This window comes from Anolis sagrei, chromosome 5, assembly GCF_037176765.1.
Source record: "Anolis sagrei isolate rAnoSag1 chromosome 5, rAnoSag1.mat, whole genome shotgun sequence".
NCBI classification, from domain to species: domain Eukaryota; kingdom Metazoa; phylum Chordata; class Lepidosauria; order Squamata; family Dactyloidae; genus Anolis; species Anolis sagrei.
In genome coordinates, this window is record NC_090025.1 from 124,625,339 (window position 1) to 124,644,263 (window position 18,925).

The 18,925-nt window shown below is 38.4% G+C and overlaps 1 protein-coding gene across 2 annotated transcripts in view; it reads right to left on the reverse strand.

The window, feature by feature from the left end:
* HDAC10 (histone deacetylase 10) overlaps positions 1–18,925 on the reverse strand; it is a 33,939-nt gene that overhangs the window by 5,800 nt on the left and 9,214 nt on the right. For both annotated transcript variants that reach the window (XM_060777780.2, XM_067469037.1), the window contains exons 7-17: positions 18,856–18,924; positions 16,978–17,104; positions 15,632–15,697; positions 12,134–12,193; positions 11,912–12,001; positions 9,947–10,053; positions 9,317–9,384; positions 7,446–7,701; positions 5,578–5,656; positions 2,700–2,785; positions 419–472 (exon numbers count right to left, since the gene is read on the reverse strand). In XM_060777780.2, coding sequence (XP_060633763.2) covers positions 419–472; positions 2,700–2,785; positions 5,578–5,656; positions 7,446–7,701; positions 9,317–9,384; positions 9,947–10,053; positions 11,912–12,001; positions 12,134–12,193; positions 15,632–15,697; positions 16,978–17,104; positions 18,856–18,924 — 1,062 coding nt within the window. The remainder of the gene's footprint in view (positions 1–418; positions 473–2,699; positions 2,786–5,577; positions 5,657–7,445; positions 7,702–9,316; positions 9,385–9,946; positions 10,054–11,911; positions 12,002–12,133; positions 12,194–15,631; positions 15,698–16,977; positions 17,105–18,855; position 18,925) is intronic.

Sequence of the window (18,925 nt, forward strand, 5' to 3'; positions counted from 1 at the left end):
AATCCAGATTATCCAGGCAGATAATTCATTGATTGAAAACATTTATATTCCGCCCTTCTCACCCTGAAGGCGACTCAGGGTAAAGCACAACATATACATGGCAAGCATTCCATGCCGGAACATAAGATAACAAAAAATATACATAAACACTAATCCACATTATCTGTTTTTTTATTGGATTATCCAAGTCTACACTGCCATATAATTCAGTTCATTTGGATTTTATATGGCAGTGTCGAAGGGGCGTCACTCTTCAACTGGGACTTCAAGAGTGATCAAGACGCTAGGCTTAGGAATGTGTTTATTCTAGCTCTTCTTAATATCCTTCCAAACCTGACCCCCAATTTGAAGCACCAGATATGTGGTTTCATAGTCTTACATTTAAATGAACTGGGAAGGTGGAAAGGGAAAGACTTACCCATCCTCCAAGTCAATGTTCATATCCATGTCACCAACAAATACACACAGGACCCTACAGAACATGCATCATAAATGCTATAACTTAAAATGCATATTAAAATAAATGTAAGATATAAAATCAGAATTGTATCATGCATTCAAATGTGTTTTTAACACTCTGCTTATCAGTTAACACATAAAAAGTGTCACAGTAGACTGTGCAACTGAATTAACCAAATATATCCACCTAACAATAAAACCAGACAAAAACAAAGATGCCACAAGACACAAGTAATAAACTGCTAATAGACACCAGTAAAATAAGCTCTGCCTTTAAACCCTAGGGACAGGCATCCAGAGATACACCTTGAAATCAAGCAGCACGCTAGTCTACAATATAGATCTGTATCTATGTCGATATCTGTATATCTAGGTCTGCAATATCTAAAGCAAAAGCAAAAACACTCTGCTATGGAATGCTACCTAGCATTGATAATGTGATGCATCTTTCACGTGAAAAATGCCAACTGTAAAATGTATTAGTACTAAAGCAACATCTTGAGGGTCTCTTTACAGCAGTTAATTTAACAACAAATGTTATGCAGCAGACAATTTTATTTTTCACTATGTCTGGTCCCATCTACCTTATTACACATTCACTGAAGATGAATACTCATCATCACAACCACATTTCAAACTTTTGATCCAATCAATGTACAATACTTTTGTGCTCCAGTGCAATCAAAGCTAAATTTACTTGAAAGCGTGCCTTATTAAATTCATTTGGACACAGTCGCTGATACTAGTATAGGATTGTTCCCTTACAGTACAATCCTATACATTTCCACTCAAATGCAAACACAGACTTAAGTGGAAATCCTTTCTTTAAGTAGACTATGGCCCCTTCTACACGGCCATAAAATTCAGATTATCGAAGTAGATAATTCACATTATCTGCTTTGAGCTGGATTATATGAGCCTATAATGCCAGATAATCCAGTTCAAAACTGATAATCTGGATTTTATATATCAGCATAGAAGCATCCCCAGGTTATCAGATCAGATAATCCATGGAATCTGCTTTGAAACAGATTATTTGAGTCTACACTGCCATGTAATCCTGTTCAATGCAGTTCAATGTAGAAGGGGCCCTAGATGATCAAATCAGATAATCCACAGTATCTGCTTTAAAACAGATTATTTAATTCTACACTGCCATATAATCCAGATCAAAGCAGATAATCTGGATTTATATGGCAGTGTAGAAGGGGCCCTAGACTATCAAATCAGATAATCCACAGTATCTGCTTTGACACTGATTATTTAAGTCTACACTGCCATGAAATCCAATTCAATGCAGTTCAATGTAGAATGGGCCCTAGATGATCAAATCAGATAATCCATGATATCTGCTTTGAAATGGATTAGTTGAGTCTACACTGCCATATAAAACAGTCTAGATAACAGTTTAATGCAGATAATCTGGATTTTATATGCCAGTGTAGAAGGGGTCTTTTCATCAAAATAGATTATATCTGTGATTGTCTAGATTACCACTTCTTAAACTGTGGGTTCTGCCCCCAAATGGATTTCCCTTAGCTCATGAAAAATTTGGCAACAGTAAAAGCTTTCTGAATGCCACTCATTTACACAAATCTGTTAGCAACAACATGCAATGTTTATAGTGGATTCTGCAGAAAATGCTTCATCTATACTTCATAAAAAGGAAACATAGCCTGTTTAGCAAGCCTTGCAAATGCTGATTTATTATCAGTAAGTCTTTCATTTTTATACCTATTTAATATACCTATATAGCCAGGGTCGCATAAAAATATCTTGGGCAGAAAGGGGTTGCAAATGGGAAAAGTTTCAGAAGCCCTGATCTAGATAACCATAGATAGACCCTAGAAAATCCATAGGGCTTTCTTAGACAAGAAATACTCAGAAGTAGTTTCTCCAGTTCCTTCCTCTGAAATATAGGACACGTTAACACTGACTACTTAATGCAATGACAATGTTGTGGTTAGATGACTTATGCCACCAACGTACATAACAATAAACATTAAGGGCTTTAAATTGAGATAAGCAAAGTCAGGGAATACTCTGAAATAGAGGCCTTAATACACATCAGCAAGCTTCATATACACCACATTGCATGGAGAAACCAATTAAGGGGCAGGTGCTCTGGTGATCTTCACAGCAGGGAAGTTTAATGGTAAGACACAATCTGATGCCTTATGGGTAATAAGGCATACTTTTGCAACTGTACCCCAAAAGCGTTAGATGAAGAATACACTTACTTTTGTACCTTCAGGTTGCTGCAGTGTTTTAGAGCAATGGCCAAGGACTGCGAAGCTTCAGATGACGTTGCAAGGCCATTGGTCACCTAAAAGATTTTATAATTTGTATTAACCATATGGATATAAGCAAAGGTATTGATGATACGGATCATCATTTGTAGTAATGATAATCCAGATTAATGATAAGGATATAAGTAAAGGCAATAAAAATAGTTATTCTAAAAATGGTCTACTGCATGAATGTCTAGACCAGAGGTTCTCAACCTATGGGTCCCCAGATGTTTTGGTCTTCAACTCCCAGAAATCCCAACACCTGGTAAACTGGCTGGAATTTCTGGGAGTTGTAGGCCAAAACACCTGGGGACCCACAGGCTGAGAATCATTGGTCTAGATAGATTTATTTCAATATTTCTACTGCAAGACCAACATCAAGCCTAGTCATATATCTTTATTGATGAGTATGAGTCTTATCTTTTGTCATTTGTAGAAAGGTAAAAATGATTAGGAAGCCGAGATAGAAATTTAACTACCATCTGAGTGTTGCAATATAGTAGAGAACCTGCTTCACAATTCCACACTGCAACTATTATAACCTTTATATGAGAAAACGTGTTTTGAAGTCTACTATATATACTCATATATATCTCAATCTCATGTATAAATCAAGGGCAGGTTTCGGGGCCAATATTATGGTATTGTGATATGATCCCCTTCTCTTGGTGTGCATAGGAGAGAAATATCAGAAACTGAAATTGCCCATTTTTTTTTGTTTGTCTTTGATGCAAAAGTCGACACAGATCAGAAAGGGAACAGAACAAAAAGGTCCTAAAACAATATTGGAATTTTGGAAAAGGGCGGCTTTATTGTCCTGTTGATCCGTTAGTGGCAGAGTCAAGAAGGTCCATGAGATTGGTGGCCATATTGTCTATTAGTGACTTGGTTTGGGAATTTATTATGTGCGTTTCATTCTTTTTTGACGAGTTACACTGTTCCATGGACAGGCCAACCCCGGTTTTCTGATTTTGATGAAAATTTCTAGTTATACATGAGTATATACAATATGTGTTTTATAGCTGATATACACTGTTTTCTATTAGCTCTATTAGTCTTGGGGATTTTACCATGAACTCAAGCTCATGTATTGTTCTTTGATTCTTGGATTACTCAAGTTGATGTTTTATTCCTTGTTGCAACGATGCCACCACTTTGTAACAACACTACCACTTTGTAAAGACGACACCAGAAGCAGTAGGGCCGTCACTGATTTATCAGGGTCTCCTACTATTTGTAATGGATTTATAAAATTGATAACACAGCTAATAGCTTATAATATTTTGTTGGGCTTTCTTTAATGTGTAGCGCGGCTTATTTTTCTTCAAACTGAGTTTCTTTCCTTAACAGTTCACTTCAGGTACCAGCTTATTTTTTCCCTGTGTTATTTCTGTTGCAGTAAAGATGCTTGCTGGGTTTCTCTCCCTCTTTTTGCTCATACACTAACTACTAATCTAAAGAAGTCAACTTGACCTATCTAAACCACAGAGGCTAAAAGCCTAAACCTTCCTAGTTCTCAACACAGTAGAACCAGCCTTTCCCTGTAGTTCTTTAACTACAGACTGCTTCCCTGATTCTCAACACTGTAGAACCAACCAGCCTTTCCTGCAGTTCTCAGACAACAGACTGACCATTTTAAAATGCCTGCCCTGCCAAGTGGCAGCTGGCTCCGTCCCTTTTTCCATGGCAACCCAGCTCAGAGTGAGCTGAGCTGGCTACCATCCCCCCCCCCCCCCCCCAGTTATGCTATTTTAAATACCCTTTTAAACACCTATCTATAATTACATATAACTGTAGGTTAAAATTCACATTTCATCACACTTGTCTTTTGGATTATTCAAGCTCATGATTTTACCCTGCTCCTTGGATTTATGTTCATGCTTTAATCTTTGCATAGGAGATTTATCTCTGCCTTTTGGGACTCTTTTTATCTTACCTATTTGGATTTTTTACTCTTTTACAGTGTGTGCTTTTCAATAAACTGTTTATTCCTACGTTTGGCTTCCTGGTGAGCGCTTGAGCAAGGTGAACCCTAGCTGAGGTGCAACAGGTTTATTAGTTGCTTGAAAACTGGGTTGGAGCTTTGAACATCATGATTCTATCCTGTCAAGGATGTTGTAACAGCAGTCATACAGTATATATAGTCTTAATATTTCTGAACAGTTTTATTGTATTTATATGTTTATTTTGTTGATGTTTGATGTGCTGTATATTATATGCTTTTATTTGTAATGTGGCACTGAAGTGACCCATCTGTAAGCCACTCTGAGTCCCCTTCGGGGTAAGAAGAGTGGGGTATAATGTAGGAAATAAATAATACCAGGAAGATACTGGACTACATGAACTTGGAGATCCTTCGAAAGCTTAAGTCTCTGTGATTTCCCATAGACAAACAGGCATGAAACAAACATTTTAGGCTTCTGTAATTTCCCTAAGGCAAGCAAGGAGGATGTACAAATCTGCTTACTTGAAATACATGTTTTACACTTGAGCTCTAGATGTTTAACACATTTAAGAAAAAAAGTAATTTTTCATTTTTGAGAAAATTGCTCTGATATGTGCAGCGTGAACTTACCTTATCTTTCTGTAGCTGTTTAGAATGTGCACACAATAGTATTATTATTAGCATTTAAAGGATTTATATCTCACCATTCTATTGTGGAAAAACATCCAGTGGGCATTTTTCTACAAGAGAATGCAAAACATTCTGCATTCTATTACATTCACAATCGCATTTCGGCTTAACAAAGCAGAAAAAGTGTAATAATTACTAGCCTTAACAACGATCAGAAAGCATGGGGTGTATAGTTATTACAGCTGACATTACCTCCTTTTTAATTATTTTTTCCAGAACAGCCAACATCTTCAAGATCTTGTCCTCTTTCAGAAGTTTAGAATCAAATACGCTGTAAAACATATTTTTGAATGCTTGTTACAAATTGGAAAAATTGGAAAACGGCAAATGCTAATCAACATATAGGTTTCAATCTGATCCCAATTAACTTTTTTTTTCCTAGTCATGATCTCTTGAGGAACTCCTAGTGCCTTCTTATAGGATTCTAGGGTTCCAGGAAACCTTGACTGAGAAATCCTGGCTGAAAAATTCAAAGCAAATGGACTAATTAAAAAAGACTTGACAGTTGGTGGTGGTGGTGCTGTAATCCAGACTACTGCAGACAGATGCAACTATTTGGTTGTCATATAAGGTAAGGTAAAGGTTTCCCCTTGACATTAAGTTAGTTGTGTCTGACTCAGGGGAGTGGTGCTCATCTCCAATTCTAAGCCTAAGAGCTGGCATTGTCTGTAGACGCCTCCAAGGTCATGTGCCCGGCATGACTGCACGGAACGCCATTATCTTCCTGCTGAAGTGGTACCTATTGATCTACTCACATTTGCATGTTTTTGAACTGCTAGGTTGGCAAAAGTTGGGCCTAACAACAGCTCACTCCTTCCCCATATTCGAACTGCTGACCTTCCAAACAGCAAGTTCTGCAGCTCATCGGTTTACCCTGCTGTGCCACCATGATACTTGTCTTATAAAGGAAGCAAAAAGAAATGACCTGGTAATTTATTTATTTATTTCCTACATTTGTACCCCACCCTTCTCACCCTCGAGGGGGGAATCCGGGCAGCTTCACATCAAGTACCATTTGATGCCAACAAGAAACCAAATGTTCAACCATAATTATGAAAACACTGGGTGTTTTTTTTCTCTCCAACTCATTCTCTTTTGGCATCAGAATCCTCAAATAAATGAAGGGTCCAGAAAGGGTGACTATGGAAGCATGTTATGGATGAATGGGTCTATATTCCTCATTTATATTTCTTCTGCTCATTAACTTCAACATACATGCATTTTCTGTATGACTCATAATTATTGGCCTTTGCTCACAATTATTAAAATAATTGGGTTGCTGTGAGTTTTCCGGGCTCTCTGGCCATGTTCCAGAAACATTCTCTCCTGATGTTTCTCCCACATCTATGGCAGGCATTTTCAGAGGCTGTGAGGTATATGGGAAGCTAAACTAAACAAGGAATCAGCCAGGTCTTGAAGCTACAAGGCTTTGCAATGCTAATCAAGGTGATTAATTGCAACATTCACACTTGCCTCCAACAAACAAGAGTTCTTTCTCCCACCCTGGACCTTCAACAGATATAGAAATCTCCCTTGTCTAGTTTCCAATATACCTCACAACTTCTGAGGATTCCTGCCACAGATGTGGGCGAAACATCAGGAGAGAATGCTTCTGGAACTTGGCCATATGGCCCAGAAAACTCACAGCAACCTAGTGATTCTGGCCATGAAAGCCTTTGACAACACATTAAAATAATTATTTTACCTTTAAAATGGGACTTGTCCACTAACCCATTGTACTGTATGAAATAATGATGGGAATTATTTGCAGAGGGATGTTAGGCTGTTGCATTAAAAAATATCTTACACTGTAACCTGATAATCTTTTGCAATCTGAGTTTGCCATAATAAAATATGTAAGTGAGCCTGACCCACTTAGGAAACCTTGAGGGATGTTTGTATGTCTATGTGCACTAATGCTGACATTGAGTGATGGAGCATGATGTCAAGGGTAGAACCTACAATTCATTTCAATTTAACGAGCCCTTATTTGCTTATTTTGTCATTGCAATCTGTAGTATGTACTTAATATCAAATGCTCAAGCAAAAATATGGTTTACCTGCTTATGGTCTGTAGCTCCTTTGCATCTGTTCCCTTCTCGAGCTGAACAGACGGTGGTAGCAAATGTGAATCACTTTCATCAAGAGCTACTGCTATTCTGAGAGATTTCAAGGACGCAATGTTTTTCATATGTAGGTCCAAAAATCTATTCGTTTTAATGACCTCATCTTTCTTTGCCTCTTGCGGAGTTTGTGCTGATTCTGCTTTCCCTGTCACGTCGGATCTGGTACTGAGGTCTTGCAATGGAGTTGTGCCTGAGAAATAACAAGTGTTTGAAAAAACCATAAGCAGATTTCTTCTTAACAGATGAGTCTATGTTGTAAGACTGTGTATTGTAACATACCCAAAACTACCAGATGTCTTCCAAGTCTGAACAGATTTCTGAAACTCACACTTTAACTCCAAATTATTACTTTATATCAGGGATGGACAACTTTTGAGAGTGGAGTTGCCAAAGTATTCCTTTCAACCTCCTAGAGATCACTCACTGTCACTGAAATTCATTGCCATAGCAGCATCAAACCACAGCCCCAATCCAAATATAATCACTTCTAATTTAAAATGAGGTATGTAAGTCACAAAAAATATAATGTGCAGATGTGATAAATGTGAATTTGATATGTGTGGGTATGAATGGAGTTGAATGAAAGATGAATGAATGAGAGTTAATAATTTTGGAGCCACCATTCTGAATATTGAGGCCTGCAATGACTAAATCATTAACTGCCTGCTTGGTGGACTGTAATTAAATTACTGAAAAGTAAACTGTCATAAGAACTGTGACAATGATAAGATAAATGTTTGTTGTTGTTCATTCGTTCAGTCGTCTCCGACTCTTCGTGACCTCATGGACCAGCCCACGCCAGAGCTCCCTGTCGGCAATCACCACCCCCAGCTCCTTCAAGGTCAGTCCAGTCACTTCAAGGATGCCATCCATCCATCTTGCCCTTGGTCGGCCCCTCTTCCTTTTGCCTTTCACTGTGGAAGTGGAAGGCAAAAAGATAAATGTTTACATCTGTTTATATCTGTCAACATTTGTTGACCAGAAACTGGATTAACCAAAGTTGATATATATTTTTCTCTTCTTTTCCTTTTTTTTTAATGTATATGTATAATCTAATAAAATTTCTTTTAAAAAAAGAACTGTGGCAATGATAAGATAAATGTTTACATCTGTTTATATCTGTCAACATTTACTGACCAGAAACTGGATTAACTCTATTGGCCAGCTTCCAATCTCCCCTTTTTGGTCAAAGTTCTGGAACGTGTGGTGACTTTGCAACTTCAGGTATTCGTGGAATCTGTAACCGGCCTTGAGTTGCCTTAGGGCTGAGAAAGGCAGGCTATAAATGCCGTAAATAAATAGATAAATAAATAAAGGAAATTATCTCTGTTTACATTAATCAAAGACAACACTCTTTCAAGTCAAACCCAGAACACAATAATTCGTTACCTGAAGACAAACATCTATGTCAGAAGGTGAATACTCAAGATAATTTCAAATAGGACAATTATTTGTTACATCAGCAGAATTTTCCTATAAAAGATTCAATCTAATAATTCTCAAATGTGACAGACCAGAGGAGTCTGGCTCACCCATTATGCTCTGCTCCATGGGAAGGTCAGAGATGGTGTATGGAGAGTGTCAGATCTGCTATGGGAAAGCAGGATTCTGTACACTTTGGGCTTCTTTCTCAAGGGAAGAGGAAGGAGTGTGCTTTGGAGTCATGACACATTTGCAGGGAGTTAGGTACTGCTGTATGGAAAACAGGGATCTGCTCCAGTGGATATGGAAGTTGTATTGTATTCAATACATTCATGTTATCAATTGCACTGCATTTGAAAAGAAATAAACTAATCTGCCATTACCTTCATGCAGCAAACATTTCCAGTATGGCTTGTGTGCAGCTCTCACATTATGGATTGATTCTAGTGCACTGCACAAAAGACAGAAAATAGGAAAGAAATTATCTGTAAACACCCATTCAAAAATAAGTAACTATCCAATTCCTATATTATTATTTTTCAATTGACTGAGCATCAACATCTGCACCAGCTACTTACAAAGATACAAAACATAAAAAGAGATTTATTGTTTATTTAATAGATAGTTAGTCACACTTTAAAACAGTTTTCCTTCAATAAGCTCTTGCAACCCTCCAGGGAGACAAATCAGGCTGGGTGATGATTTCAACCCCTTCCACACAGCTATATAAAATCCATATTGAACTGGATTATATGGCAGTGTGGACTCAGATAATCCAGTTCAAAGCAGTGGATTTGAACCACTGACCTTTTGGCCAACAAGTTCCACAGCTCAGCAGTTTCACCCACTGCCCAACCATGGCCCTTTGGGACTACCTAACCACAAGATTAATTCTTCATCTAGAATCAATGGGGTGCAGAATGCTTTAATCTGAGTTTCATATGCACTTGCATGTATATGATCCTTTTCATATGCACGCAAGTGTGCACATGCACAGACATGCAGACATATACCTTAAGCATGGTGCCATTTCTCCAGATAAACAGGGCAACGGATCTCCAAGCAGAGTTTTTATAGTCATGCAAACTGATTCAGAGAGTGACCTCAGATGATATCCACCCTAGATACGAAGAAATGGATGTGAGGCACATTGGGACAAATCGGATACATAAATAAATACAAAGAAGATACTGCAGTATCACAATTTTGTCGTTAGTGTAATCCAAACAGATGGTCATGTATGCAATGGTCTCAAAAGATGGTTTGAAAGCATCTGATACAAACACTTTACTGTGTTTAAATAATGCCAGGTTAGGAGATTACCTGGAAATCCCAAAGTATGCACCCCTGAGTTCCATGACAGAAGAAAGGTGTGATCTGAATGTTGGTTTTATCATATCAGCATGATCATGATCATCATCACTATTATTCTCATCATCTGAAATTTTATCATTAATGAGAGTTATGGGTTGATGACACTGGCTAACACACATTTTGGTGCCTCAAATGTTAACTCTGTTTCTAGGTAGGTTTGATTTGCTAATTTCAAACATGGGTCCAGTTTTCCTTTATAAGCTTTAGTTTTTGAGATACAGAACACATGCCATATCCCACTCTTCATCTGCTTGGTCAGGGAAAACCGCAATAACCATATCTAAGGAACTAATGTAGTCTCTCTAATGAAGTTTTCTGAATCTGCATCCCAAATAACCCCAGGAACAGGCCTAAAAACCAAAACACCAATATTTTGCTTGGCTGGGCTGTGCTATCAATCATGTTTGTGCAATACTTTGCTCATAGTCTACACCTTTAGTATGAGAATAACCATTGGGCATGTTCGCTGGGAGTTTTATGAATAGAAGGTCCAAAACATCTGAAAGGATAAATGTTTCCTATCTTTTTGCTAAAATGCATTGGAAATCTCTGTCACTGTTTCTTCACCAAGAAAGAAAAGTGAGAGTCAAAGATCTCAATATTTCCATGTAAATGTTGACAATTCCAGGGGGGAAAATGGCAAAGATGACTGGGTATGTTCAAACACACTTATGCCTAATGTAAACCATCAAGGATCTTGAAGTAAAAACTTGCTTCCTGTTCTAAATGCAAGAGAAGGGAATCTAATTTTAAAAGGCTGTAAGGTTCCTAAATCATGGAGGATAATTCCCAAGTCTCCCTTTTGAACATGCAGGGCTAGCACTAAAGGGAAATCCTCCCAACTCATTTGACTAATTTGCAAAAGTCCTGCCTCCCAATTGAATGGAAGGAGATGGGCCTCTGTAAATGATCTCCACTGGGAGAAACTTACTAGCCAATATGACTGGCCTTTAGCACAGCAGGTTAATCACCAGCTGCAATAAATTTTGCCAATTGAAAGGTTGGCAGTTCAAAGCCTGGTTTGGGAGTGAGCGCCCAACCTTCAGCCCACCTCACTGCCCACCTAGTAGATTGAAAACAGCTGTGAGTAGATAAATAGGTACCACTTAGCAGGGAAGTATTTTAATGGCCCCATAAGGACATACTACAAAATGCTGGCAATTCTATCAAAAGGAGGAAGTCTGTGAACAGGGCTCTTCAGCCCCACCCCCAATTGCTGGAATCAAGCACAAACTCCAAGACACCGAAAGATGGGAAAAGCCGATATACCTCTATCTGGGTTGTTGTCTGTCTTGTCAGTGAATAACCGCATTGAATGTTTGCTGTATATGTGTTCTGTGATCCGCTCTAAGTCCCCTTTGGGGTGAGAAGGGCAGAATATAAATACTGTAAATAAATAAAATCTTCTGTTTTGATTGCATTCACACGTCATATAAAACTGAGGATAGATGGAAAGACAGTTGAACAAACAGACAGATTGAGGAGATGCCTGCCTCTTGTGATGTCTGGCTGCCAATCCACAGGTTGTTTAAGTGGAATATAGTGTTTGAAATATGCATAGCAAAAGTCTGGGAATTCTATTCTAAACATTATTTACATCTTACCTCTAGAACCAGACACAATTTCCCTTTTGCCAAATGCATTAGGAAATGAGTCAGGTGGGCAAAACATTCAGGTGTAGCACACATCTCACCCTAGAAAATGATGAAACAAAGAAATAAATACTTCAAACGTGAAACGTCTCTGTCCGATCTTATACAAATGTTCATTTTAAAATGAAAATCAGGGAGAACTATATTTAGAGGTGGATTACAAGAACGACTTACCTCTGGATCCCCAATTCCAGAGTCGTAACCAGCAGAGACCAAAACAAGCTCTGGATCAAACTATGATTTAAAAAAAAAAAGAATTCAAAACAATGCTTTCAATGCATTACACTCTGTAACATAATTTTTGTTCCTGGGTTATAAATGTCATTTTCTTATTGGTTCTATAATTTAAAAAACATGGACAAAATGTATTAAACTGCAAAAACTTTTTGCAGGACATCCTGCTGCACATTTTGGTATAGTTTTTCAATGAATAACTCATAGAGTTTCAACCGATTCAACATAGTTTGTGGCAGCCACAAAAAATGACGTTTCTGGAGTATAACAACTACTTTTAAAGTAAATACCGCACAATTAAACAGGAATTAACACTTCCAAAGCAGGAACTTTGTTATATGCAGTTATTAGTTCTATGCAGTTAACTGCGGTGTACTCTGATGAAGCTAGAGACATTTTCCAGTAATGTGTTACAATTTTAACATTTGGACATGCTTCACTGGCACATGATTATTAAACTGGACTAAGCAATCTCAAATGTCTTTTGTTCTCAGTACTATAGAGTACATTACAAAATCACATCAGCTCATTGCTCCATCATACACATTACCATCTACTCTGATTAGTAGCATCTAGCCCAGGGGTTCTCAAAACTTTTTAAACAGAGGGCCAGGTCATAGTCCCAAAATTGTTGGAGGGCCGGATTATAATTTTAAAAAAACATGAATGAATTCCTATGCACACTGCACATATCTTATTTGTAGTACAAAAAACACTTAAAAACAATACACTAATTAAAATGAAGAACAATTTTAACAAATATACACTTATTAGTATTACAGTAGGATGTGTGGACCTGCTTTTGGCTGATGAGATAGGATTGTTGTTGTTGTTGTTGTTGTGTGCTTTCAAGTAGTTTCAGGCTTAGGTTTACCCTTAGTGCCTACTCCTGTCCTCTTTTCATCTTGGGAGAAAAACTATGGGGAAGTGATGATATAAAGCAATGATAGATAGCCAAACAAGGTCTGGGGACTGTAACTACACTGCTTTTAGGATCCCCTAGAGTCTCCATTTAAAAAAAGCAACCAATAAACATCTGGTTTCAAGAAGGGGACTATTAAGGCACAACAAGAAAAAGAGGAAACTTGAAATGATCTGAGTGAACCTCTGGGGTGCTGTTTCACCCTGTACATTACTTTAACTAACATAGTTCAATGCTATAAGAGTTGTAGTTTTGCCATGGTCTTCCACCTTCTCTACCAATGAGTGCTGGTGTCTCATCAAACTACAAATTCCATAGAATTGAGCTATGGCAGTGAAAGTAGTGTAATAATAATATAGTAATTATAATAGTGCCAATATTATTAAATAGTACTCACATACAAATGTGAGTAGATCAATAGGTACCACTTCTGCAGGCGGTAACGGTGCTCCATGCAGTCATGCCAGCCACATGACCCTGGAGGTGTCTACGGACAACGCCGGCTCTTCAGCTTAGAAATGGAGATGAGCACCACCCCCTCAGAGTCAGACACGACTAGACTTAATGTCAGGGGATAATAGCAACACTTTATTTATATTCTGCCCTCTCTTCTGAAGGGGACTCAGGGAAGATTAAGGGTACTTAGGGCGGATAAACTGCATGTAAAACTGCATAATAATAATAATAATAATAATAATAATAATAATAATGTGCAGGTACAGCTGTACCAGGAGCTCCAATTTTGTTTGCTTTGCATTTAATGTTTGTTGCAGTCCTAAGTTTCAGGGATTCTGCAGATAGGTGGCTTCTTTTGGCTGCAATCATAGGGCAAGCCACCTGTCAATTATAGTTAGGTTCCCTGGTCCCGCCCCCTTTTTGGGTTTTTGGAGGGAATAGGAGCCTTTTTGGGTTCAGTCCACACAGAGCCTTTCGCACAGGACATAATACCAAGAGCTCCTGTAGAAAGCTTCATCTTCTACAGCTTGGCCAGGGAGAAAAGGCCCCACAGATTGGCTGATGATTTTATAGCCTTACAGCTCCTTTGCTGAAGGACTTCAGCCAGCCATCACTGAAACCTGAACTCCTCTTTTCCCCTGGAAGTCTACAAAGCTCTGCTTGGTAAGGGTCGCTTGCGGAAGCCAGACGCAGTTGGTACCGGGTGCAGGGGCTCCACGCCAACAGAGGCAAGTACAGACTGCCCAGGTTAGAAGTTAAGGATTTCCCCATTAGTTAATTACATTTAAGAAGATAGTGCCTGTTCCCAGTGAACAAGATTGCAAGAGACAATAGACTGTTAAGAAAGCTTGAAAGTACCTGTTTGTTTTCATTAATAAAGAACATTGTTGAACCTTTAAGCAATCTAAAGACTCTGTTTGGGGGAATCCAAGGGCCTTTAATCTGAGGCAGCCCTGACGTCCCGTTGGGCACACAGAATTTATGTCCTGTCTACAGTCTTATGCACAGGCCCAGCGTGCGACAGCACAAATAATAATAATAATAATAATCTTTATAAACTTTATTTATACCCCACCACCATCTCTCCAATGGGGACTCAGGGCGGCTTACATGAGGCCAAGCCTAATCAACAAATTACAGCAAAATAAAACAAAATGCAACAAACAACATCATAATCATACAATGTACAGCCATCAACATTTACTAGGTCTGGGCCAACAGGACCCCCATGAAAAACAAAAAATAAAGAATTTGCTTTTTTTAACCTAAGAGAACACCTCTCTAGTAATTTCCAAGTCTTCCATCATGATTCTATGGTCAGTGTTTGCCGGACGTTGGCCACAGAATTGCATTGAAGGACCTAGAGGACCTAAAGGTGTTCTCTCTAGAAATCTATATATCCTCCAACATGAACTGACCATAAGAGTCACGCTGGAAAACCAAGAGATCCCCAGAGAGAACATTTTAAAGACAAATCCATTAATAATCAAATCTGCAAAAGTCAAAACCACAAATGTGGAGGCGGTTGTAGAAGCACTTCTAGAACGGAGATGCAATATTTTATTTAAGATATTCCGATTGAGGTTAGGGATCTTGGCATTGCATGCAATTTCTGTCCCTGTTTTGAGCAGAAAGGGAAAGAATTGTGACAGTCTTAAACATTATCCCTTTTCTCTCTCTCTCCCTTCCATACACATAGCTCACTCCTCAACATTTAGCCCAGGGACCTCCCCCAAGGTTAAACCTCGTCTGACGCCTCTACTAAGAGAATGAGCTTCCAATTCTACACGTCCCTCATGTTATTAACACCTCAAAGTCTCTATTTGTTCTCCTCAGTTATACATTTGTTTATTTCCCTAGTCGATACACCAGTTGGTCTTTTCTTATCTGACAGCTTTCATCGCCCATGCAGACGGCTTTTTCTAAAAGCAGCAGCATAACCTTTAAAAATAATTACCTTGGTTGAATATTATTTCTGAAGATGACAGTAGAAGGGATGTGCTTCGGTGGGTACAAGACGCATTTTACTCATTTTCTTAAAAATCAGAATGAAAAATTACCTCAAAAACCAATGGGAGCAATACATGAAGGAAGACTGCAACATAATCCGCATTTCTCATTCCAACCTACAAAACCAACCAAGAAAACACAATAAAGATTGAAAGTGTTAAGTGGTCTTGGAATGCCATGAAGATATATGGAAAAACGGGTTAAAGCAGGGAAGCAGGGAAGAGCTGTGGCCCTATAATTACCAGCAGGATCAAATATGAAATGCATACAGTAAGACCCCTGTAACCACAGAATTCAATGGAAAAATGGTCTTTCTAGGAATTTTCTAGGTCTTCCAGGTGACTTTGTGGTGTTTCTCCATAAGTTACCATATAGGATACCTGTGTCTAGCACAATGTTGTCGTAGGCTAGGACCAGAAGGCAGCTGATTTGAAACAATACTCCTGACTTCACAATCGTGGGAAAAAAGTATGGATCATCAATGTTGCAATCCCAGGTGACAGCACAATTGATGAGAAGAAACTGGAAAAGCTCACACAGTATTAGGATTTAAAGCTAGAACTGAAAAGACTCTGGCACAAGCCAGTCAAGGTGGTCCCAGTGGTGATTGGCACACTGGGTGCAGTGCCTAAAGACCTTGGCCTGCACTTAAAAACAATTGGCACTGACAAAATTACCATCTGTCAGCTGCAAAAGGCCCCCGTATTTGGATCTGCACACATTGTTCACCGAGACATCACACAATCCTAGACACTTGGAAAGTGTCCAATGTGTGATCGAATACAAAACCCAGCATCGTGATCTTGTTTGCTGTGTAATAATCTTGTTGTGTATCAAATAATAACAATATTATTATTAATAATATTTTTATTATCCATCTCTCCTTGCATTTTGGGTTACAAAATAGTTAAAAGAAAGAGATAAAATATTACCAAAATACAAGATGCACAGAGGAAAATGGAGGTCAAAAAATTCAGGTTTATGGTGTTTGGTCATATCTCTGGTTCCAGGTAACTGTGGTCCGGGCAAGAATGTATTCCCCACAGAGTACAGTAGGAGTCTTACTGTACTCTGAAACAAAATGCACATATTTAATGTTCCAACATCCACATATTTAATGCATATTTAATGCCCATATTTAATGTTCCAACACACAAGGAGAAGAAGGATAATGTTTTCATTACATTACCCATGCCATTAAGAGAGTAGGATCTTAGTTATGCACTGAATGTGTGCTATGGCTCCTTTCCTTTTCCCTTCCCTTCCCCTGTTGGTTTTTCTTTCTTTCTTTCTTTCTTTCTTTCTTTCTTTCTTTCTTTTATTCTTGCACTCAATTGATGATTGTTAGAATTCATTGCATTTGCATTATTATGTTATGAGAGTATGTGACATTCACCTTATTCCAAGGTACATTTATGTTGAATCCCTTCCCTTTTCCTTGTCCAACGGCATCATAATCCGATTCTTTGAGAGAAGGCCAGAACTGCTGGTGTTCAAATCGATGCCAGGAAAAATAAAGAACACTGGCAACAAGAAAAAGCAAAAAATGGTTAGCGATATTAATATAGAGCATCTGGAGTTGCTCTACACTGCCTGACTGTCATGTCTAAAGAATTGGAAGCACCACACACTAAGAACATGTGCAAAATCAAGAATTACTGGTTGATCGTCATTACGCCAAGTAAGTAAACCACTTTCAACGCTGGGTCCGCAAATTTACCTGGAACGAAAACAGCTGAGGCAAGATCCAAATGAACTTATTTTAAAGTCCCATTTTCTATCCAATGGCTTGCACTTAGCCCAAACAGAAAAGAAGTTTGCTTGTTTAATCATGGAATAAGCCAGAAATTCTTCAAACAATGACAAGGTAAAAATAAACAGGGGAAGGAAACCATTGGGACTTCACTCGTGGTGGTTTTCTACCTCTAAGGAAGACTCTTTCATTGGAGTACAATTTGGGACTACAATTATACAACTTTATAGAACCTAATAGTTTTTACAAATATAACACTGCAGAGAATTATTGAACTCAATGTTTTTTTCCTAAGAAAGGAGTAGTTAGCTTCATACAGGGAAAGATGGATCTTGAAAGAAGTTCATTTAGTTATTTACTGTATTTATACCATGCTTTTCCCCGCAGCTCACATATATAGGCAACTATTCGATACCATGTAGACATACGTACATAATAAAACAGGTATATACATTAAACCAGTCATTAAAAGCATATCAAACCTTAAAACACTTATTAAAATCATGTTATCCAAAATCATAATCCATGGCCATTCCAAATTGTCATTGCACTATTCCATATTCTCTAGTGGGTTACTGACCGAACAATTGATCCCACATCGACGTCTTTAGCCTTTTCCTAAAGGTCAGGAGGAAGGGGGCTGATCTGATTTCATTAGGGAGGGAGTTTCAAAGCCAAGGGGCCACCACTGAGAAGCCCCTGTCTCTCATCCCCATCAATCGCACCTGCAAAGGAGGTGGGACCGAGAGCAGAGCCTTCCCAGACAATCTTAACCTCCTAGCTGGCTCATAGAGGGAGGTAAGTTCAGACAGGTAAGCTGGGCCGGAACCATTTAGGGTTTATAGGCTAAAGCCAGCAATTTGAATTGTGCTTGGTAGCAGACTGGCAGTCAGTGGAGCCAATGTAACAGAGGAGTTGTGTGCTCCCTGTACCCCGCTCAAGTGAGAAATCTGACTGCTATCCATTGGACTACTTGAAATTTCTGAACAGTCTTCAAAGGCAACCCCACATAAAGCCTGTTGCAGTAGTCTATTCTTGGTGTAACCATAGCGTGGACCAAGTTACTTTTCTGTGCCTTACACTTTAAAGCTGGATGTGTGTACAAGAAGGCTGTTGTGCAAAGAGGCAGTGGATACCTCCTTCTGCAGTGATTAAGAAAGAATATGCACTCATCTATTCATACTATCAGCACTTTACCAACAGGACATACAGTAATTGCTGATGGCATATGGAGTATTTATTGAACATAGAGCATACAAATTAGTAATACAACATATGTATATACACAGACTGATAACTAGATAGAGAAGTAGATAGACGTAGAGATACATTTTCTAGTATTAAGATGATCGTCTGTGTTTAATAATTTTCATTTCGATGAAACCACCTGGTGAAATATTGTTAGCACTTGCTGATTTGTTTTAAAGGTAATGTTATAACTCATTTCCAAAAATATGAGTGTTTTGAAAAAAGAAATAGTGAAAGTTGCCCCAAATATACAAAATTGAAGAACTGACAAACCTTGGATCTTCATCAAATATATACTGAATTCCTTGGCCATGATGTACATCCCAGTCAACAATAAGAATCC